Raw genomic sequence first — 23,097 nt, forward strand, 5'->3', positions numbered from 1 at the left:
GGAGGGAGAGGGAGAGGGAGAGGGAGAGGGAGAGAATACACATGCAGCAAAAGAGATCTGTGAAATTAGAATACAATAATTCCCAAGTATAAAACTGTTACTAATAGGTCTGCCTCTACTTTAAACAACAGATCAACATTTCTTACCTCACTATTAAATAACAAATGCAAATTAAACCAATAAAATTATGTTTTTCACTTAGAGAAAAGATTATTTTCTTAATTGCAGTGGTGTACCACAGATCCTTTTTTTTCAAGTGTCTTTGGTGCAGGGTCTCACTACACAGCTCAGACTCGTAGTGATCCTCCTGTTTTCAGCCTCCCAACCCTGGGATTACAGGCATGCACCACCACGCTGCCGTTGGTGGCCAGCTCAGCTATCTTTATACACTGCTAGTAGTCACTGCTGTCAAGTAAGGCAACAACATGATTTAGGATCTTTCAAAGCAGGTAACTACCGATAAGAAACTCACTGCCATGTTAGACATGGTCACACACCTGTAATCCCAGCACTCAGGCAGGAAGACAGCTGTGAGTTCGTGGCTACAAAGTAAGTTCAAGGCCAGCCTGAACTGTATAGTAGAACCCTGTCTCAAAGACAAAAAATAATTTCACTTGCAGATAGCCTAAAGAAATAATCAAAAGTGAAAGGCTTGAGGCAGGAGAAAGCGCTCAGTGGTCTAAGTGCCTGCCTGGCAAGGGCAAAGACCAGGACTGGATCCCCGGTACCACCTGGATGACAGCCCCGCCCCAAGCTTGCTGAGCAGCCACCCAGACTGGGCTTGGTGGCGCAAACCTGTAATCCTAGCTCTGGGGAGGCTAAAAACAGGAGGATCACTATGAGTCTGAGCTGTGTAATGAGACCCTGTACCAAATATATTAAAAAAAAAAAAAGTGAAGGATTCATATAAAAAAGTCCATCACAACCAGAAACTACCTAAATATCCAAAAATAGATTATAAGGCCTCCATACAATTATTTAAAGAATCTTTAAGACAAATATTACTCATGATACAATATAAAATGAAAGTTACATAATCCAAAACTATATATATACGTACAGTTTGATCTCAATTATATAAATATTTCTTTTTTCAGTTTTATTATTTTAACTTATAAATATTTTCTCCATTTTCAACAATCATGTAACATTACTGCTGAAATCAAAGTTATAACAAAGTTTTGCAAAGAAACCAGACACACAATTAATGCAAACCACAACCACAATGAAGTAACACTTCACACAAACTAGGATGGTTATACTAAAAATGACAATCATTAGTAAGTTTTTATAAGAATACGGAAAAGCCCTCTTAACACTGCTGGCAGAAAATCAAATGTTGGGAAGTGGTCTAACTGTTCGTCAGCGCAGCTACAGGGGGCCCAGCAATCTGACTCCTAGTACACATGCCCGAGAGATGAGTCCACGCAGGCAGCAATCCAGGACCGCCCCTCTGTGTGGCTCCGGAGTCCAAATGACCCCAGAAGCAAGCTCCCTATTACACAAGAGAGATTCAACAGATGATGCTGGCACAAGAGACCCCACACCAAGGAAGCATGAAGTGTACCCAGCAGTCTCCCTGGGAGAACATGCGCAACTGTGCTCCAGCCATCTGTCCATATGTGTCTGAAAAGCAACCTACGTAAGAAACTTACTGCTCAAGAAGCCAAATGAACGGCGTATTTTTGTGTTCGTTAAAACATCACATGATGACAAAACAGCAGGCAGACATCGTGATGAGAGTGGCTCTTGGGAGACAAGACACCCACGAGGCTTCCAGCATCACTAGCACTGAGGGGATCTTACACCCCTTCAAAAACAGTCTGCAATTCGAGGATCAGCAACACGTGAACCCACATGCTCCAAAGATAAGCCATCTAGAGACTGGGCATGGTGGCATGCTCCTATAACCCCAGCGCTTGGGAGGCTGAAAACTGGAGGATCACCAGGAGTCCGATCTATGTAGTGAGACCTTATAGACCTACACTAAATATTAAAAAAAAAAAGATAAGCCACCAGACAACTAGGGCTGCCAGGCCAGCCCTGGAAAAGCCTTGAGGTAGCATATCACCCTCAGCATTTACCTACAGGAGCGTCAGAAGGCGCCTCCACACTGCCATCCTCTGAGGCTCTCTTCCCTAGTCTCAGACTTGCTCTTTACAGGTTGGCCTTTCCTGCTAAAATTCTCCATCTCTTAGGCGTAAAGGTACCAGTGGTTGTTAAATGCCACTATCTGTGAGCCTGGTATCATTAAACAAAGTGTGATTAAAAAAATACAGTGAGTGTTTACTTTTAAAAAATTTATTATAGTAAAAGACACATAGCCATTAACCCCCCCTCAAAATTCTCCCCCATACTTCAAACCCATCACTCTTGCCATTTCCTGAAAGTTCCGGGATTTCTCTTCTGTGACTGTCTTTAGCTGCAATGTCCTGGCTGCCCTGTTGTCCTGAACTGGCTGAAAACCTTTACTTCCACAGGCACTTTGACACTGCAAGGAGCCAGAGATTTCCAGGTCCCAGATCTGGTGAGCAGGGCAGATGACAGCCACGAGAGTGTTCTACGAGCCCACCCTGCCAGCAGATGGTGCAGTGACAGCATTCACTGCTTCTCTTTTTCTGTCTTCCTTTTTAATCATATCTTGGAAAGGTGTTTAGAAAAAAGGACTTTCAGAAGTACTTCAGAAAGTGGCAAAAAAAAGAAAAGAAAAAGAAAGTGGCAAAAATGATAGATGAAGTGTGTTCAAAGTATTCTGCAGTGGGCAGTGGCAACGTGGCACATTGCTCAACGCATCTGACTAAATTCAGAATTTATGGGTTCACCGTTTTTTAAAGAAGCAGACCCAAGCCCTGGCTGCCTTCATCTTCCTCTCAACAGTGTCCTAATACTGACTGCCTAGAGTCTAAGAATTCATATACCCAGGAAATGGCTGTGACAACAATCCAACCAAACTGGGCATGGTGGTACACTTGGGCGGCTGAGGCAAGAGGATCACCATGAGTTCAAGGCCAGCCCGAGCTACACAGTGAGTCAAGACCAGCCTGAACTGCACAGCCAAGACTCTGTCTTCAGAAAAATACTAGCCAGTAGAGTCAACTGCCCAGCATCACCGTGGAGGCCAATAACCAGCCCTCCTCCAGCTGCATGTAAGAGAAAAGGCTGCCACTGCTCCTACTTCTCTGCTGTAGAAAAGTGAAATCTCTATTTTACTCCTGCCACTGCTAATATCCTAGAATCATTAGCTAGCTATTATTTTCCATGACCAGTCACTTTCATGGGAATCTATCTTTTCTTCCATGACTCTAGTTTATTATAATTTATAAGCGCTAAAGACTAACATGAAGCAGATTTGTCATGTTATCACTGCACTATGAAAAGGGACTCTTACTTTAGGGGAAGATAAAAAACATTCCAACCTAATATATCTTTACAACTACTGAGAGTAGCTCTGCTCAGAAAAGAGGACCCTAGCACTGTTCACGTCCAGCCACAGAACATGGTGGTCCCAATAAAGACTTGAAGCCAGGCACTGTAGCACATCCTGTAATCCAGCTACGCAGGAGGGGAAGGTGAGAAAAGGAGTCTGATGCCAGCCTGAGCAACATAGGAGACCCCCTCTCAAAAGAAAAGAAGAAAATTAAAAGTGTTGAATTTCCTTCGCTGAGTTCTACATGCTGCCTTTTTGGACTCCAGTCCTGCTCACAGCACAGCAGAGAGAGAAGTCGGGTCCCCGCTCATTCGTCTACTCAGGAACACGCACACAGCATAGTGTGGTTACCATGGGGATAAATGGAATTATGGAATTAAAGTCTGTATGAGAATGCCTCTTCATCTGCAAAACAGAGCCGGACTGTGTATCTTCCTTACAACATCACAAGGAATAAACAAAGCAATCCACAGTGTGGGGCACAATGGTAAACACTCACATTACATGAAATATTTAAGACAGCAAAAAGTATGTGTAGTTTGCTACTACTTACCCAAATAAAAGAGAATGCACTTACATAAGCACTCACACATATTTGCTTAAATCTAAAAAAAGAAAAGAATAAATCACAACATTCAGGGAGAAAGGAAACAGGGTAAGCAAAGAGACAAGCTAGACTTCTGAACAGATCTTGCTTTGTAGAGCTGACTTCATGCTGTATATTCTATTTTTTATACTAAATCATGCAACAAAGTTAAATTTTAAACAACCATCCCTCAGAATCAAAGGCAAGAAAAGGAACAAATGATTTTTAACTGCACATTCCTAGTTGACAAAACCATCTGGGAATTACTCCAACTGACTAAAATATAGTACTTTGTATAGTCCTAAGAGGATATATGCTGTGTACAAAAAACTATCCAACAATCCCACACCATAGTCAAATATGCCTACTATTGATGGTAGCATTGAAATTGTTATTCTGCAATTAAAGACTTTCATGGGATAAGGCAAACAGAATTTAAACAGCTGTTACAAACACAATTTTCAACATGAGAGGGAGGAGACATAAACGTAAGACCAACGCAATTAAATAAAACCTCTGACACACTGAATCAGAATTACCTGCACAAATTCATGGTTTAACTTTAAATTACCCACTTGTTAGAAACCATCTTCCCCTTACTGCCCAGCCTGTAGACTCTTCGTACCATTTGCCACCAGACAGCCAGAGCACCTGGAAGAAATGACTAAATGCAGTTCAGTACAAAAAACACAGAAGAAGAGTCCAGAACAGCCTACCTTCCTTGCCCTATGGCTTGAATCACAGACTACAAGTGTTTTATCAAAAAGACTAGGAAGCCAATTTTGCCAATAGGCCACTAGTCACAAAAATAGTTCTTTCGACCACCAAAAAGTTAGTAACAGCAGTATGTGGCAGCCTATGACTGGACTGCCAGTGCCTGGGAAGTGAGGCAGGAGGTCCTCTGAGCCCAGGAATTTGAAATCAGACTAGGCAACAAGAAGAGATTCACTCTCCAGGGAAAAAGTAGTTAACTAAACGAACAAATCAAATATGCTTACATCCACGAGCTTATAAAGTTACAAAAATTAACCACATCTGGACATCAAATAATTATTTTAAAAAAAATAGAAAATAAAGGGAGAAGGGAATGAAACATTTCTCAAGACTTTATTCTATAAAATTTACTTTAAGGTAATCAAATAATTGACAAGAGAGACTGTAGAAATGTTCCAGGAAGAGACTAATGAATGTTAAAATTATGTCACTGTCTTTTTGGGGTTTTTTAATGTACTTGGTTGTTACAGGGTCCCACTACGCAGCTCGGACCCCAGTGATCCTCCTGTTTTCAGCCTCTCCAGCACTGGGTTACAGGCAGGCACCACCATGCCTCGTCGCACGCCCTGTATCCCTGTGTCAGAGGCTGGCACAGCACACCCAGGGGCAGGGCCAGTGCGGCATGTGGGGCTGGGATCAAACCCCAGCCCCTGCACTTGCCTAAGCAGGTGCTTTAGTCCACTGAACTATCTTGCTGGTCATATGTCACCATTTTTTGGTCTGTAATAAATTAATGGATCAGAGGATAATCAATGACTGCTGACATGAGCCACCACAGGATGGGTAAGCTTCTTGAAAGAAGTCTACCATACCATCCACACAAAGCAGCGTTTCCAAAAAGGGGGAGGGATTCTCAATCTCGAATCACATTAAGCCTTTAATCTCCTATAACTGTTGCTTTACAGGAAATAGGCAAAGGAACTCTCTGACTACAATGAAACACAACACAGAGTCGGAGCATGGAAGCATCACAGCAGTGCTCTCCAAGAACGGGCCAAGGGCAGGGCAGGGCAGGGCAGGGCAGGGCTGTGCGCTCTGGCAGCCGCCCCTGACATTTACAGACTGAGAATACACGTTCAGGCGTATTTAGGGACTAACCACAACTCTGTGTCTACTGAATTCCACAATGTTTTCAATAGAGGCGGTTTTACATGTGCCTTTTTGATTTTGCTTTATGACTAATTCATTTGCACTGTATTTTATAGACAGTCGCAAAAAACGGAAAATTTTAAAAACTAAGTCGTTGGCCACAAACAATTTGAAAAACACTGCTCCAGCAGAAAAGCACCCAGAAAATTGCAAGAGAAGAGAATAAAACAGATCTTAACTCTTATCTACCAATCCACCGAAGCCAGGCATGGTGGCACACACCTGCAATCCCAGCACTTAGAAGCCTGCGGCGGGAGGATCATCATGAGTGTGCGGCCAAACTGGGCTACATAGTGAGTTCAAGGCTGTTCTGTACTGCATAGTAAGCCCTGGTCACTGGAAATGTGAACTATCGTCTGGATTCTAATATATACAAGTAAAAAATAGGCCATTTTATGCATATGAAAGGCATGTACATGAAAGGCTATGCAAGAAGAGAATCAGAAATTCTTTTCTTTTTTTTTTAGACTAGTAGTTGAACTCACAGCCTCATGCTTGCCAGGCAGGTGCTGTGCCACTGAGCTATATCCCCAGTCCATTGTAATTTCTGAGGCATACTTAATCTTTCAGAGGTATTTTATAGATGAAACACATAATTTGGTTCCAAAATTTAGGAGAAAAGTAAAGATGATAAAGATGAAGTAATATTGCCCATAGATCAGTGGCGAATGAAGGTCAGCTCCCTTTTCAGTCCCCTCTTTAGGTGTACATTTAAAATTTTTGCAAAGCTAAGTTTTCTGTAAACTTAGCTATTATTGCACCTTCTAAAGAGAACTACAAGAACTACATAACCATAGGAGTTCCATGTCAATGCTGCCTGCTTTCAAATGAGGAACCATTATTTCCAACCAGGGTAAAGGAACACAAACATAGGAGCTTTTAAAATGGACCTTAAAGAATGTGTGCCCTGAGCCCAGGAGGGGGAAAGAGAAAAACACAGGTAGTAAGCTCGCTGCATGAGGCAGCCAGGTAGGTGGTCAGATGACTAAGAAAAGCAGTGGTGACAGATTCTTCTGGATCAGACACGGTGCAGTTTTCATCTGTTCTTGGTCTGGGTCCTATGAAGAAAGCACAGCCATGACCACAATATCCAGCACCATTCCACAAAGAGGAAACGCTGCACGGCTAAGCAGTATCAGATCCCAAGATCTGAGCCACATAGTCTGACTCTTCAGCTGGTTCCTTGTGTTCACTGGGCCTCCAGGGCAGTGGAAGGAGGCCTTATCTTAGGGAAGCTCAAATGTCAACCTGAGAAATACACACTACCCTTTTTAGTACATAACAGAAAACACAAGCGCAATTTTTGAGAAGAGAAACAGTGTAAGGGCCAGTGAGATAGTTCAGCAGACTAAGCACCTGCCCCCAGGCATGCTGAGCCAGGAATGGAATCCGGGCATGGTGGCCCAAGCCTGTAATCCCAGCATTGGGGGAGGCAGAAAAAAGGAGGATCACTACGAGTTTGAGCTGTAGTGAGACCCTGCACAAAAGACAGAGAGAGAGAGACAGAGAGACAGAGAGAGAGAGAGAGTATAAATACAGGTAAACTTTAAAATACCTAATCTGGCAGTAATAAAAGCTCAATTTGAGGACAGTGTAGAAATAATGAGGGGGCAAGAAGGCTACTTGTCTAGTATGTCTGAGACAACAATGGCCAGAACTACAGTAAGTCTGTCTGTCTGTCGCAGTGTCTCTCTCTCTCTCTCTCTCTCTCTCTCTCTCTCTCTCTCTCTCCCTCCCTCCCTCCCTCCCTTCTCTGTTCCCACATTCATACCACCAAATGCAGTTTGTTAATCTTAGACTTACACAATATCCTAGATTCCCAGAAACAGACATAGGTGTGGTCTGACCAAAGCAGCACTATCACCTCCTCAGAACACAACACTTTTTTGAAAACAAAATAAAACTGCACACTAGGTGTGATGGCACACAACTGTAATCTGAGCCCTTGAGAGGCAGAAGCAGGAAGACAGTGCAAATCTGAAGCCAACCTGGGCTATACAAGTTTGAGACAAGCCTGAACCAACAAGATCCTGTCTCAAAAAAATTGTTTTGTAAATAAATATCTGGCAGCTGCACCAGCTAACATACCTAAGACCCTTCATGTGTGATGTGAACTATGGGAAAGCTTTTTTTTTTTTTTTTTTAACCAAACACAAGATACGGGGTTCTATTCAATGCCTGCTGTTAATTTTAACTAAAGATCTTTATTCAGGTAATCTAACTTGGAGCACATTCTACATGAACACATTTACTAATTTAGTGTATCTCATCCAATTCACTGGTAAAAATGTTGGGGATAGGGACAAAAGGGAAAACCTACTCTATCACTAGGGAACAAGACTGGAATAAGCAGGTAGAAAAGTAGTGAGAAAAGGCACAGCATTTGATGCCACAGAACTGTCCAGAACCATACAAAGCACAAGGACCCACGTCATCAGCTTCTTCTTTCTCAGGGCTTTGGTTATTTGGAGGGAGCAGGGAAGGGTACTCAAGTGGCTATTAATTGAGAACAAGATTCTACATACCCTAAACACTAACTAGGTGTTAATTTCTACACTAAGCCTTTAGGTTTTTGTTATGTTGTGCTGCGCTGTGTTTTGAGACTAGGTCTCAATACGTAGCCCAAGGAGACTGAAATCCCCAGCGACCCTCTGGCCTCAGCCTCCCAAGCACTGGGACTACCAAACACCACCACACGGGGCACTAAGCCTTCACTGTATCTTCTCATTCTTGTGCATGGCAACAGCACAAGACTGCAGGCCTAGCTGTGCTATTTACTAGCAATAAATCCAAATATCCACATTTTTTAAATTGAGTAACAACAATGACTCTTTCAAAGGGCTATTGCAAAAACTGACGTTCAAAACTACATATGGTGTCACTCTGTAAATAATCTGACTCTACACAAATCGTCTATACTTTCCTATTTTTTTATTTAATTCATTCACTTTTACTCTTTTAGCAAACATCAAAGAATATGAGCAAAGCTACACTGCTCACTATAGTTGCATTCATTTTTGCTTTACACAAATTGTAAATATTTAAGTGAATAAAATTCTTGTTTAAGGATATTTCCAGAACTCTGACATATACTTTTATGACTGAGGAGCATTAAAGATGAGAAGAATGCCAAGAATGAAAGTAAAACCATGTAGTGATCTGGCGAGAAGCTGAAAAGTCCTCCGGGGGGAGCAGATGCCAAAAGGGTGCTTGCTGGCCCACCCCATGGGATGTTCTGAAGTGAGAGCCGTGTGTTTGTGGACGCACTGTCTGCCTCTAACCCAGCTGACAACAGAAGGAAGAAGCAACAGATGTTGGGTGACTGGCCGACTCCTCTAGGAATCGCCACAGTCCATGCCACACAACAACGGTTTCTAAACAGACAACAATCACCGCCCAGCGAAAGACAAGCTATCCCGATGTGCTGCACTGCCAAAATGTCGTCTGCTAAACATGAAAGGTCGTTTGAGGAGCAACCAATGAAAAATTCACGAAAAACAGTATTTTTGAAGGAAGAAGCCATAAAAGAACTTCACTCAGTTTTGAATGATTTCTTTTCCACTACTATATATAAAAGCTGTGTGTGTGTTTGTGTGTGCGTGCGCGTGCAAACTATGAGGTCATTGTTTTCCGCAGTCTTTACTATAGGAAACAGCTGTGGGGAGCTACACAAACAGAGAACACTGCCCCATTTAGCAGCTCCTCATCGTGACAAGTGTGTGGTGGGAAACAGGAAAAATCCACCAAGCCACACACTAACAACAAAACAAAAGAGCCAGACTAAAAACCCTAAGCTACACAAAGGAAGAGGCAGGGCACTGAAGACAGACCGTGATTACGCCTGCGTCCCCGCTATTGCCGTGCTTACTGCCGAGCAGTTCCTTTCTACAAGGGCCAGCCTCTCTCCACACGATTTACCTTGCACAGCACCTGAAAATGAAACAGTTGACAAATACAGCTAGTGTTTCCCTACGCCTCTATTTCAAACCCTGTAAGGCCCGTCCAAAGCTGAACTGGTCCAAGCATCTCTAAAACTATTTTGCTTTCGCAATCTTGAAGACTGCCATCCCAAGATACTGTTTTGAAAAACCCAAGGTTCTTTTCATCTGCTCCTCTTTATTCATTCCTCGCACACCAACCAAGCTGCCAAACACCGACAAACCCTGCTTCTGGACACATTTGGTATATGATCAAAAGTCAGAGGAAATGAGCAAGAGATGAGGAAAGAAACAGAAACTGAATCCAGCCTGATCTAAAACAGAATGCATGACTTCCTCCTCTCACCTAAGACTTTGTAAATCCAGTGACAAGAACAATATTATTATGAGCCAGTGGCGGCACACATCTGTAATCCCAGCACTGGGGAGGCTGCGGCAGGAAGATTGCTCTGAGGTCAAGGCCAGCCTGAGCTACGCAGGGAGACCCTGTCTCAAAATAGATAAACAGGGAAGATAGCTCAGTAGAATAAGCACTTGCCTGGTAAGTGCAAGGTCCTGAGTTCAACCCACAGTACCAAAAAATAAATACATTAGTAAATAAATAAACAATGAAAGTTCATTCTATTTTCAGAGAACTTGCTCACAAAATCCCATATCCTGACACTCTCTCAATTTCTCCCTTCCTCACTGAAACCTGAAGTCCAAGAGTAATCACAGTCCTCATTTTAGGTCTAACCCAAGTCCAAAACACAACTGGCCTGTTACCACCAAATCTACGTTTATAACAGAGGCTGGTGGACAAGCTGTCCTTGGGTGTAGTAGAGACAGGTAAGTTAGGTAGAAATACAGCCAGGCTGACAGGGTTTGGCCCTGCAGGACATCAGTGCCGAAGAGATCAAAAACTGGCTGGAGGTGCATCTCAAGAAGATGAAAGTCACAATGGCCATATTTACGCCCCTCCCTAAGGACAACGGGGAAAGCCTGAGATCACTGACACTACCTTTTGAGATTTCCCGTCTAAATAAACTACTATCTCACATAGATTGAATGACTAGAGATGGGAACTCAGAAGTTCTCATATCTTGTCAACTTATCTTCTCCAAGGGCACCAACGCCACCCCATGGAGTAGAGCAAGGAAGGACAATCTTTTCGGCCATGGTTCTGGGACAACTGCTCAGCCACAAGCAGAAGGATGAAGATGGAGCCTCCTCATATACTCGCTGCAAAAATACATTTAAAATGGGTTAAGAGTCTAAGTATAAGAGAGTCAAACTAGAAAACCGTTAGAAGGCAGAGAGGGGAAATAGCACAACTGGGTTTGACAACAATTTCTTAAATATGACACCACCAGGAAACAACAAAAAAATGCATAAAATAAATTTAATCATAATTAAAATATTTTATGCATCAAAGGATACCACCAAGAAAGCTAAATAACAATCCACAAAAGACAGCATCTGCCAACCATAAATATGATAAAGAATATCGGAATATATAAAGAAATTTTATAACTCAACTACAAAAACCCAACTCCAAAACAGGCAAAGGACTTTAACAGACATTACGCACACACAAGGCACACAAGTGGCCATTAGACACTTAGGCAGATGTGCAACATCCTTGGTCACAAAGGAGATTTAAAGTAAAGCCACAGTGAGATGCTCCACCCACTTGGATTTCTTTTTTTTTTTTTTTGCGGAACCGGGGATTGAACTCAGGTCCTTGCACTTGCCAGGGAAGCGCTTATTCCACTGAGCCATCTCCCCGGCCCCTTGGATTTCTTTCTCACTGAAAATGCCAAGTGTTGCCAAGGACGTGGGGAAATGGGCGCTTACATACACGCTGGCAGGAATGTAGGACAGTGTGGTCCCCGAAAGACAAACAGTTCTTCAAAAAGCTAAGTGCAGAATTAATTAGGGTATGATCCCCGAGAACTGAGAAGAGATCCAAGCAGATTAGCAATGCCCACAGTATCAGTCTGCACAGCAGCCCACACAAGGCAACAACCCCACCAGCGTTAAAAGATCGAGTCTGCATAAACAGGTGAGTGGAGAAAGAAAACGTGATACGTCCATCCAGTGGAGCAGTACGTAACTGTGAAACGGAATGAAGCTCTCACACATGCAACATGAATCTAGAAAGCACATCAGTCAGTGAAGGGCAGGTATAAAAGGACCTTGTGTATTGTTCTTACAATTTCTATACGGTGTCTAAGATTGAGCAGATTCACAGAGACAGGTGCTTGAAGCGGGCACTAGAGACTAGGCAGTGTCACCATTTAATGTGTGCACAGGTTTTGTTTGCAGTGATGAAAAAGTTCTTGCAATGCAGAGTGGCAATGGTTATATAACCCACTGAATGAATTTAATACCACAGGATTGTATACTTCAAAAGTCTTAAGATGGCAATTATATATTATTTTACTACTGTAAAACTATTTCTTAAGTTCTCATAGATAAATGAGCACAGACTGGACATAACAAGTTTATGTTATAAAACCCAGCTCATTCTACAGATGAGCACCACCATGTTCCACTCCTAGACTAGGTGGAGTTTAACACCAAGCTTTCATAATTTTTTGGTTTTGAGAAATGATACAAACTTTTGATGGTCTGATAGCACATTTAGAAACTCTTCCTAAAGAAACACAACAAAGCTATCCAAGCAATTCATGTTCATTATCATAAAACAGGTAGGAAAATGTTCAGTGAGAGATGGCTTCATGTGTATGATCACTTAGTAATATGATAATACCATGAATCGTTAAAATACGAAACAGGCTCATGAATACTACTTCACTAGAAAATATCTTAAACACTGCACTGTGAGACATGATCCAAGCTGACCCGGAGGCTGACAGCATGCAGACGGGCGGGCACAGGCATCGGCGGTCCTGCGGGGCAATGCGCTCAGTCAAGTACGAGTAGAGCTATGACCACCACACGGCGCTGAGCTCAAGTTGAAGATCTGCTTTGCAAATAAATTAAAAAAAAAAAAAAGACTAAGTCAAATCAGACAGTGCTAATTTATGTTACTGGTTGGAATAGTTCTTTTTAAACCTCAGACTGGAGGCTTAGAACTGAAATTTTTAACCATAACTCTACCCTAAAATACCAAATATTTGCCTCAAGAACTCTCGTAAGACCTCAAGTATATCATATGTAAAGCAGAATTTATCACACTTGGCAAGTTCTAAGCTGCCTCAGCCAGCGCCAACAAGGCTAAGACATACACTCTCCTCCCTGCCCTGGGCCTGTCCCTACCCACTCTCATCATCACTCCACCCATATCCGTCACTTTCCTATCACTAGACAAAACCGATGGCCCCAACCTGAAGGGGCGAGATCTCTCTGGCTCCAGTTTCAGAGGGTTCAGTCCCTGTTGGCTGGCTGCAAAGGGGGTCGTCACGTCGGAGGGCAGGGATGAGCAAGCCGCTCGGTTCACGGCAGACAGGAGCAGAGCAGGGGACAGCACCACCATGGAACAGGGCCAGGAATCAGACACAGCAATCAAGGCCATGCTTCCCACAAGTCCCCTAGGCAGCTGTGAAGTCGATCGAGTCAACAATAGAGCTTAAGTGCCACATCATGGATCCTCAGCCTTTGACCATTTGTTTTAAAATAAGTAAAGGGCCTGGGATATAGCTCAGCGGGACAGCTTCTGTCAGGAAAGCTCAAGATCTTGAATTTGATTCCCAGCACCGAGAAAATTAAGTAAAAGACAATCATACTGCAACCCTATTTAAAATTCCTCCATAGCTGTCCTCAGAGGGCTACTGAGCTCAGACACGACACCCAAGGACTTCTGGACCCAGCAATGCCCAAATTCTCTCCCGGTGGCACTCCTCCCAGCCTGCGGACCAACAGCCTACCCTAGGCTATACCACAGTGGACTTTTCTCCAACTTCCTCAGCCACCTGGAGGAGTCCTACCAAATGCTTCAGAACACAGTCCGGGTGCTCTCTCTCTAGGCCCTGCCAAACTCCTCCATTCCACCCCAGGTGATCTTCCCCAGGATCTTTCTTGTGCCTGGGTAATTACCTGTCACAGCACCTGTCCTATTCTATTGCAATTATTTCTTTATCCATCCTTTCTAGATCCTTTCTAGATCCTCAATTTCTTGAGGGCATGGTTGACCTCACTTATCCTCATATTGCAAGCAGCTTGCAATGTAAGAGTAGTGCAGGACTGAGCTCAACAAATCTGTGTGCTTAAGTCTGTATGGGTCGAGTCTGAAGCTGAACCTGATGCTTCACAGGTTGAAGTCAGCGTCTCTGCAGCCTTACTGCACTCAGCGCTAAAGGCAGGTCTACGTACAAACAGTCCCAGTCTCGTCCCTGCTTGAGGCTCTGAGGCTTTCGTCCCACCTCCCTGACAGCAGCACCTTCCGCAGGTGTTCTCGGCGTGGCATCCTCACAGCCTGCGTTCTCCCAGGGCCTCCCCCTGAGCTTCTGACCTTCGCTACACACCCAGTCCGCCCGACTTCAGTTCCCATCTCGGCACTAGTCCTCCTCACACCTCCTTCCACCTGTGTAGTCAGGCTGCAGAGTCACATCCAGTGGCCGCCACACCCACCCCAGCCCCACCAACTCCAATTCAACGCACAATCTCCTGCCTCTTGAGCTCCACAAACCACTTCCCTTCCAAATGTTCGATTCCTCTCCCCATTATTTCTCTACTGCCCACGTCTGAAACCTCAGGGCTCCCTTCACCACTCCGTCTCTTGGAAGCTTCTTAATGTTACAAAGTCCTGCGAGATGTCTTTTGGATTCATCCTTTCCTCCTCCTTTCCCTCATTTTGCACCTGTGGTGGTTTTCTCCCTGCTTTTACTTTCTCCTCCGGCTGATTCACTTTTAATCACCATCAGATCCACTTTTCTAAGAAACTGGTTCTACCGAATTAGTCCCTGCTCAACACAGAAAGCCTCTACTGAATGGCCAATCCTGACTGCAGCTTCAAGGCTGACCTGTCTGACAGACTGGCGAAGCCACCCATCATCTACCCCTTCTCCTCTTCCAGCTATTTACATTTATTTCCTCTTCTGTTCAAATCAGTGGTTCTCCACCATAAACACCTTTCCCCCAGAGGACAGCTGGCAATACCTGGATCAATATTCAGGTTGTCATGAGGAGATGAGAAGAGGTGAATACCGCTGTGCTGTGCGTGCGAGCTAGGGTTTGAGGAAACATCCTACGACGGGGCCCAGCCTGAGAACCCCTCCTCTAAATCAAGGCTCTGTATCCTACGCACTGCTGTCACGGTGCCTCCACCCAGAGTATCTCCAGGAACCTGGAATGTCATCCCTCTTCCCCTCACTTTTCCATACCTTATTTGTTGTCAAATCCTGTTCCAGGTCTGTTATCTCACGACTTTCAGCATCATCTGCAGGATTAGGGTTCTCAAACACTTATCCCTAGCAGAATCCATTTCCTGAACTCTAGCCTCCCTTATCCAACACTCTCCTGGACATTTCATCCGACCCTAGACTCCTGATTCTTCCAAAATGACTTCTCCTCAATTAATCCCACAGCTTTAGCAATCAGAGCTGCTCAGGACAAAAGGTCTGGAGCTGTTCCTAAAACTCCCGCTGTTTCAGCGTCTTTTCCAGAATCAAGCCACTGGCAAATCCCGTCAAAAGGCTACCCTGGAGACCCATCTCAAACCCATCTACTTCTCCACGTCCACCCACCACCGCTTTTATTTGTCCTATCACAAAAGCCTCCGACTACTCCCTACTCCCACTCAGTTCACACCCATCCAAGCTTTGGCGAGGACCGGCCACAACTTTGCTTAAAACCAGCAACCACTGAGCCAGCCAAACAGCTCAGCGAACTAAAGCACCTGCAAGTAGGCGCAAGGGCTGGGGGTTTGATCCTTGGGCCTACCATGCCTGCCCGGCCCCTGGGACGAGCTGGGACGGCAACTGAGACTGGGCATGGTGGCACATGCCTGTAATCTCAGCTCTTGGGAGGCTGTAAACAGGTGGATCACTACGAGTCTGATCTAGTAGTGAGACCCTGTACACCCTGTAGACCCTTCCCTAAAATGCAGGAGAAAACACACACACACACACACACACACACACACAGAGCAATCACCATCTCACTGCTCCTGGACAAACTGAGAGCCCTCTCCTGGGCCCAAAGGCCCCACGGGGCTTGGCCTCTGCCTGCTACCCCTGCCCCAGCCCAGCCACATCTACCCCACCTCGCTCCTCCTGCTGCAAACAAAGTCTGCAGACTTTTGAGGTACCCCATCTCTAAGGCCAGAGCCTTTCATCCCCATCTTGCTCCCCATTAGTCTGCTCTCACCCATTAGTCTCTCTCATCTACTTTATTTTTCTTTCTCAGCTCTTATAACCTTTACTTTTGCGCCTATCAGCACTTACTGCTCAGGATCCGTCTCCTCTGTGACAATACAGAGTCCATCAGGGATGGGACCACCAGGACTTGCACTCTCTTTTGCCACACCATCTCTAACCACACCATCTCGTTTACCACTACAAACCCAGTGACTAACACTATGTGCTAAGAGTACACGGAATTAGGAATCGAAATCTGTAGAAGTTTCATTGCCGACAGGGAGTGAAAAGTCGAACAAACGCACCTTCTACTTACACTTCAGCTCACACTATCACCCTTCTCTCAACTCCCACTGATCTTTCTGTCAGCACAACTTAAAATAGCTTCATTAAAAACAGCCAAGTTCCACGGGGCAAGAACCTTGTCCACAATCTGCACATAATCCTCTATCCCCCACCCGTCACCGCACAGTTGCTACACAGTAAATGTGGCTGCGCTTTAAATGGGCCTCCTCAAAGTGCATGTGGTGACAGCTTCATCCCCAACCCACACACTAAGACCTTAAAGAGGTGATTGGGTCATGAGGGCTCTGTCCTCAGGGATGACGGATGCTGTCGTGGAGGGGCAGGTCACTTGCTTTGGGCACAGAATTCAGATCAAGCTCAACAACTTCTGCGCCTCCTCTGCACCTTCCGCCCAACACAAGCACTAGTGCTGTCCCACCTTTCGCCTTCTGCCCAGGGATGAAGCACGGGGTATTCACCCAGTGTGGAACCGTGGACTTCCCCACCTCCAGAACTGCAAAGCTGAACTTTATGCGCTTTGGTGTTGTTATAGCAGCACAAAATAAACTAGAACCTCAGCAAAAAGGAGTTCCATAACTATCCTGCGCGTTTTAATCCCTCCAGTAGTTCTTAAAATTCTTACAAGCCTAAACTTCATAAGAAGCTGCATACATCAGCTCAAATGTTACCAGAGAGATTCACTTACGTTTATATATGCAAATAGAGTGTGAAAACACAGGGTTGAGGAAGACACTCAAAAGTACCTGAACCTGAGCACACACAGGCACCTGCCTGCATGTGACCTGTCACTACAGCTCAGCGCCACACTCTCAGAAGAAAAAAATGCTACACATTTCACTATGTCTACTCTGCCTACATTTTATGCTGAGACCTGTTTCCAAGACTGGACTAATAAAGCCACTGGAGGGCCAGGACTCAGGGTGTACATCAGCAGCGCTTCATGGGGCATACTGCGAGATCCTATACACTATTGATTCTTTTTTTTTTTTTTTTGGCAGAACTGGGGATTGAACTCAGACCCTTGCCTTATTCTACTGAGCTATCTCTCCATTTTTTAATTTTTATTTATTTATTTGTGTGTGTGTGGCCTGCTCAGCCCACCAGGGGACGGGGCTGGCTGGCATGTGGTGCTGGGGGATTGAACTGTGGTCCCTGTGCTTTGCTAAGCATGTTCTAAGTAGGTGCTTTAGACCACTGAGCCATCTCACCAGCCCCTGATTCTTTTTTTTTGGCAGAACCGGGGATTGAACTGAGGCCCTTGCGCTTGCCAGGCAAGCACTTATTCTACTGAGCCATCTCCCCAGCCCTGAGATCCAATACACTAAGAGCTTCCTACAAGCCAAGAAAAGTAGTATCATAGGTCTATAGCAAATCGGAGCTGAGCAAGTCCATGGAAGCTGGGCGTGAAACTAACCAAGCAGACACTTCTACTCACTAGGCTGTTTCCTACTCACGTATACACATTTATTCCTTTCGTACACTGAAAAATCTCATGAACAAGCACCACAAAGCACTAAAGCTCCAGGGAAAAAAACAGAGAAGTCTACTCATCATTTTGTTTTACTGCAAATTTGCAAGGAGTGCCCACAGTTCTTATCAGTAGATCATTCTCTTCTAATCGTTCTTCAGGAGCACAGCTTGAAAAACACCTCTCATAAAGACACCCACATCTTTCACTTGCAAAGCATTGATGAAAACTAGGACTCACAAGCCTCCGTAAGACCCTTGAGCAGCCATGCTGGGAAAGCTACGCCCATCCCTGGTCAACCTCTAAGGCAGCACACTGAGCACTCAGATTTCAAAATGACTTATTTACTTCTACTCTTTTACTAAAAAGTCACTGATAACAAGGGTCATATCCAAATTTTATCAATGCTGCTATAAACACACACACAGATAGAAAGAGGGGAAAGTAACAGGGTAACCACACTAGAGGCTGGAGAAGGGAAACTTGCTGAGGCCCACAAATGCACCCACCAGTTTCTCAGTCTCAGCATTACTGATCTTTAGGCTAATTAACCCTATCCTTGGGGGATAGGGGTGCTATCCTGCATGCTGTCTGCCTCTTAGCAGCATCCCTGGAAACCACAACTCGATACCAGGAACACCCCTACCCCAGTTAGGACAACCCAGAAGGTCTTCAAACACAAATGCCCTGGAAAGTACAGGTACAGGTACAGTTGCATGCTAGGAGGCAAATGTACCCTGGTTGAGAACAAGTCTTTTATGAAGAAGAAAAAAAAAATCTATATAAAAAGAAAAAGGGGGACTAGGGAGACAGTTCAGTGGCTTAAGTGCCTGCCTGGCAAGTACAAGGTCCTGAGTTTGATCCCCAGTACCAAAAATAAACAAATAAATGTATAAACTGCAGTTGGACAGATTTCTTGAGGCCCATCAAGGGCAAGCTGGTCCACTTGTTCATTAACAGACATGAAAGCCCAACTTTATCAACCATCTGGCCTATCTAAAAAAAGCCAAAGACCTGACAAACTCCTAAGACACAACTCAAAGTGATTAGAAAGCAAGGAATTCTAGCTGAGAAACTTACTGAGAAGTATTAGTAACTTCAAGTTTCAAAATGACAAAAACAGATACTGTGTGATTTCTAGAACTCAAAGCAAACTATCTCAAGAAGGCAAATTGGTTTTATTTTCTCTACCAATTTATCACACTGCCAATTCCAATGGGGGGGGGCTGCCAGGAGCCCACACAAAGCAGGATTCTAAGGCCAAATGTGGGCTACCTGAATGTGAAGACTATTAAAATCAACGGTGCCTGCCACAAACAAGCACCGGGGCATGGTAGCAGCTAAGCTTCACAGTCACCCCAACTTTCTCTACACTCAAAATAGTGGGCAGGACATTTGACCACAATAAAAATTTGAAAAAAGAAATAAGCCAACCCCTCACAGTGTCATCAGGCTTGCCTAATTGGATTCAAAAATAAATAAATAAATAAATAAACCTCACATATCCATGTCCTACTTAAAACTCAGCTCTGGATTCTCAACTTCCAAAGGATAAAACCCAGCCAGCACGGAAGCCTTCACAAGGCCTCCCCAGCACACCTCTCCCAAGCTTTCTTCACACCCAGGGCTCTGCAGAGTGCAAGCAGCCCCCGCATGTCTATTTCCCCCAAATACCTGTCCTTTCCCACCCACACACACATACACTCCTCTGCCCATAAACTTCTATTCATCCTTCAGAACAATGCTCAAAAATTGCCCTTTTTTGTGATGTTTTCCTTGATTCTTGGAGTGTGCTATTCAAAGTGTGGTCACTGACTAGCACAGGTGTCACTCAGGGGCTTGCTACAAACGCACACTCTCAGGTGCCACCCCAGCTGTACCAAATACAAATATGCCTTTTAAACAAGATCCTTATGAGAATTATGAGTGTAAATCATGCACACACTCAAGTGCAAGAAGTACTGTCTGGGGGAACATGCCACGTCCCGCTGGACTCCACATCTTCCCCTGGAACACACCTGACACACACAGCAGGTAGATTCGGGGGCTACAGAGACAGCCCCTTCCTGTCTCCCATACAGCCACCTTCCGGCCTCCCACTTAGGGGGCTTCTGAAAGAACTTTTATTTCTCTAATTACTTTCCACCTTCCTGGGTAAAAAAGCAGGGTGCCATCATCGGGCCACCATGAGGCGGTGACTTGCGAGGCCAGACGCCCTGGGTAGGACCCACCACGGAGACACAGCAACTGTCAAGGTCTCTGTGGGGCACAGCAGCACTGCACCCCTGAGAGCTGCCAGCCTCCAGACCACTGCTCCAACACTTCAGTGTTTCTACACTTACAGCACTCTCACCAGGGATTTTTCTTTCTTGTCCTAAACGCATAAATGAATGAATGAAAATTTATGAATGCAGAGTGAAATCTCAAAAAGTTCAGAAAACCATTACTTAATAAAAAGGTGGTGCTTTAACAATCTGTTCGACTCTTGTAAAGTATGCTTTACTGTCTGCACTTTTGGACATAGTGACCCATTTCTGTTCATAATTTAGTGGGTAAAAAGCAATGAAAATTACCTTTAAGAATCTATTCAGGGCCCGGGGAGATAGCTCAGTAAAATAAGCACTTGCCTGGCAAGCGCAGGGTCCTGAGTTCAATTCCCAGTACCGAAAAAAAAAAAAAAAAAAAAAACTATTCAATTTTGCAAAAGTATGCATATCAATCAGTCCCTGCACTTCTAGAATTATTCACCCACTTCTGCTCATGGCTTAATGGATAAACGAGGGAAAGCAATCGCATAAAGGGCAATGAAGTGTTCATGCTATAAAAACAGACTCTCACATTTTGAATACAAGTAGACAACCAAACTTAAGCCTGGGCTCTGGCCTTGAAAAGTTTGCAAGTGCTGTGACTTACAGATAACTCTAAGAGGAGAGGGAGAAAGAGCAACAGTGGCAACCTCACTGCCACTCTCCATTCCTTATTTGCAGATCTTTCTTTTCTCAGCCTTCATCTCAGTCAAGTATTTTCATTCAAATTTTCAAGACCAAGCTGAAATAGACAGTAACTATATTTTCCTTTTGGGATAAATGGGGTTTAGCAACAGAAATAAAATATAATAAAACATCAAGGGGGAAAAGTGTATCCTGGCAGTGGTGCTGCTCCTAGGCAAGAAAACAGAACATCACCATATTATACTGTATCATTTACTTCAATGTATTCTAGAAAGAAATTTGATAGCACCAATGGAGAGCCAGTACCACCTGCCATAAATAGAAGGCAAATGGGAAAAAGGCCAATAAAACATAACCTTATTAAATTGAGCTACTGTTGCCTAACCACACCTCTAAACCTGGTTTGTTTTTTCACTGTTTAAAACAAGGGGGAGGATGAGGGAGACAAGAGCAAGAGGTTTGTCAACAACAAGCTAGCATCAAGCTGAGACTCTCCTGGATCAGGATAAAAAGAGAAGAAACTGACTTTCTTGCCCTTTGAGGTGCCTATTTAACGCTGTTGGCCACGTCTCACCTCAGGGTCCCTTACACACTCACCACCACTCCCCTTCCGCTTTGAGTAAGAGTCCAGTGCTTCAGCATAGCCTGAAAGGCCCGACACCAACCGGGCCAGGCTACCATCCTGGGCAGCACTCTAGGCACTCACCTGCCTCGCTGCAGCTTCACCAGCAGGAGCACACAAGGCGCCTCGGGCACTTTCCCCACTTTAAAGCAGCCTCCTAGCACATCAATAGCACCACCAGGTTCTTTCCTCAAACCATTACCTGCCTGCTATTATCTCCTTAACTTACTAAGGTATTTAGTAACAAAAGTAACAGCAGCCAATACACATGGTACTCAAGACCCAGCTGCACGTGACACAGGCCAAGTCCTCTAACAGTACCAATCTGGAAGTAAAAAACGGGGGATAGTTTCCAACCTAACATGTCAACTCATTTGCTGCAAGGTAGGTACCAGGTGACAAACCTGTGGCACGGAGAGGTTAACACGCCTGGGGTCACACCTCTAGGGAGTAACAAAACCAGGACTTGAACCTAGGGCATGTTCCCCTAATCTTAGCCACTCCCTGGAATGCAAGACCCATGAAGGCAGGGCCTTCCTTGCTCACAGCAATACCTCTCCACAGTGCCTAGCAAACGATCTACGCGTTCTCAGTACACACACAATGAATGAATGGCTATGAACGAGCGAGCCTCCCTTATTAGGGCATCCGTCCCAGGCCTAAGTATCAATGCCGGTTACTTAGCACAGGACCTGGTGCTTAGGCAGTGGGCTCTCGGTACACACTGAAAAAGTGCATGATGATGGATCAATGGATGATGGATGGTTGGGCGGGCCTCCCTTGCAGTCAGGGAATTTTCCCAGACCTGTGCGAATATCCAACCCCCAGTCCCGGGCCCAGGACCCGGCGCTCAGACAGCAGGCTCTCAGTACACACTGGATGAATGGGTGACGACAGATAAATGGACGATGGCCCGATGGACGGACGGGCAGGCCTCCCTCATTATCAACGCATCTGTCCCCGACTTGTGTGAGTGTCCAGTGCCCCAGGACCTGGTGCCTGAGCAGCAGGCTCTCCGCGCACGCCGGATGAACGGGCAGGTGGCCTGCCTGGACGCGTGCAGAGACCCATGAACGGATGCACGGGCCTCCCTTACAGTCAAAGCATCTGTTCTAGACCTCGCTGAGCATCCGGTGCCCAGTCCCCGGCCCAGGAGCTGCGCCGTTCTCGGCGCCGCTCGGCAAATGCACGCGCGGGCGAGCCTCGCGCACAGCCGGGGCACCTGCTCGGCCGTGCGGGCATCCAACGCTGGGTCGGCTGGGTCGGCGGCAGGCCGGCCGGCGCGCGGGCTCACCTTGAAGTCGCGGCTGTGCTGCGGCGTGTACTCCAGCGTCCACAGCGCCCGCACCAGGTGCGCCAGCTGCTCGGTGACCTCGCCCTGGCCCGGCGCGCCGCGCGCCGCGGGGGGCTCGGGCTCTGGCCGCCCGGCGCGGTACTGGCCGAGCGCCAGGTACTCGGCGAAGAGCTCGGTGTTGCTGAGGCACTGCAGCGTGGCGTTCATGAAGCACGTGTTGCCGTGGTTGCGCAGCCCCGCCACGCCGGGCACCGGCTCGGCGGCGCAGGCGGGCGGCGCG

The 23,097-nt window shown here is 45.4% G+C and overlaps 1 protein-coding gene across 1 annotated transcript in view; it reads right to left on the reverse strand.

Moving 5' to 3' along the window:
• The window catches only part of Usp31 (ubiquitin specific peptidase 31), a 75,050-nt gene extending 51,959 nt beyond the window's left edge, over positions 1-23,091 (reverse strand). Inside the window, exon 1 of the mRNA XM_004622884.2 lies at positions 22,818-23,091. Within this exon, the coding sequence (XP_004622941.1) occupies positions 22,818-23,024 (207 nt within the window). The 5' untranslated portion in view covers positions 23,025-23,091. The remainder of the gene's footprint in view (positions 1-22,817) is intronic.
• Between the last annotated feature and the right edge of the window lie 6 nt (positions 23,092-23,097).

The sequence above is a fragment of the Octodon degus genome, unplaced genomic scaffold (assembly GCF_000260255.1).
Source record: "Octodon degus isolate 3935 unplaced genomic scaffold, OctDeg1.0 scaffold00001, whole genome shotgun sequence".
NCBI classification, from domain to species: domain Eukaryota; kingdom Metazoa; phylum Chordata; class Mammalia; order Rodentia; family Octodontidae; genus Octodon; species Octodon degus.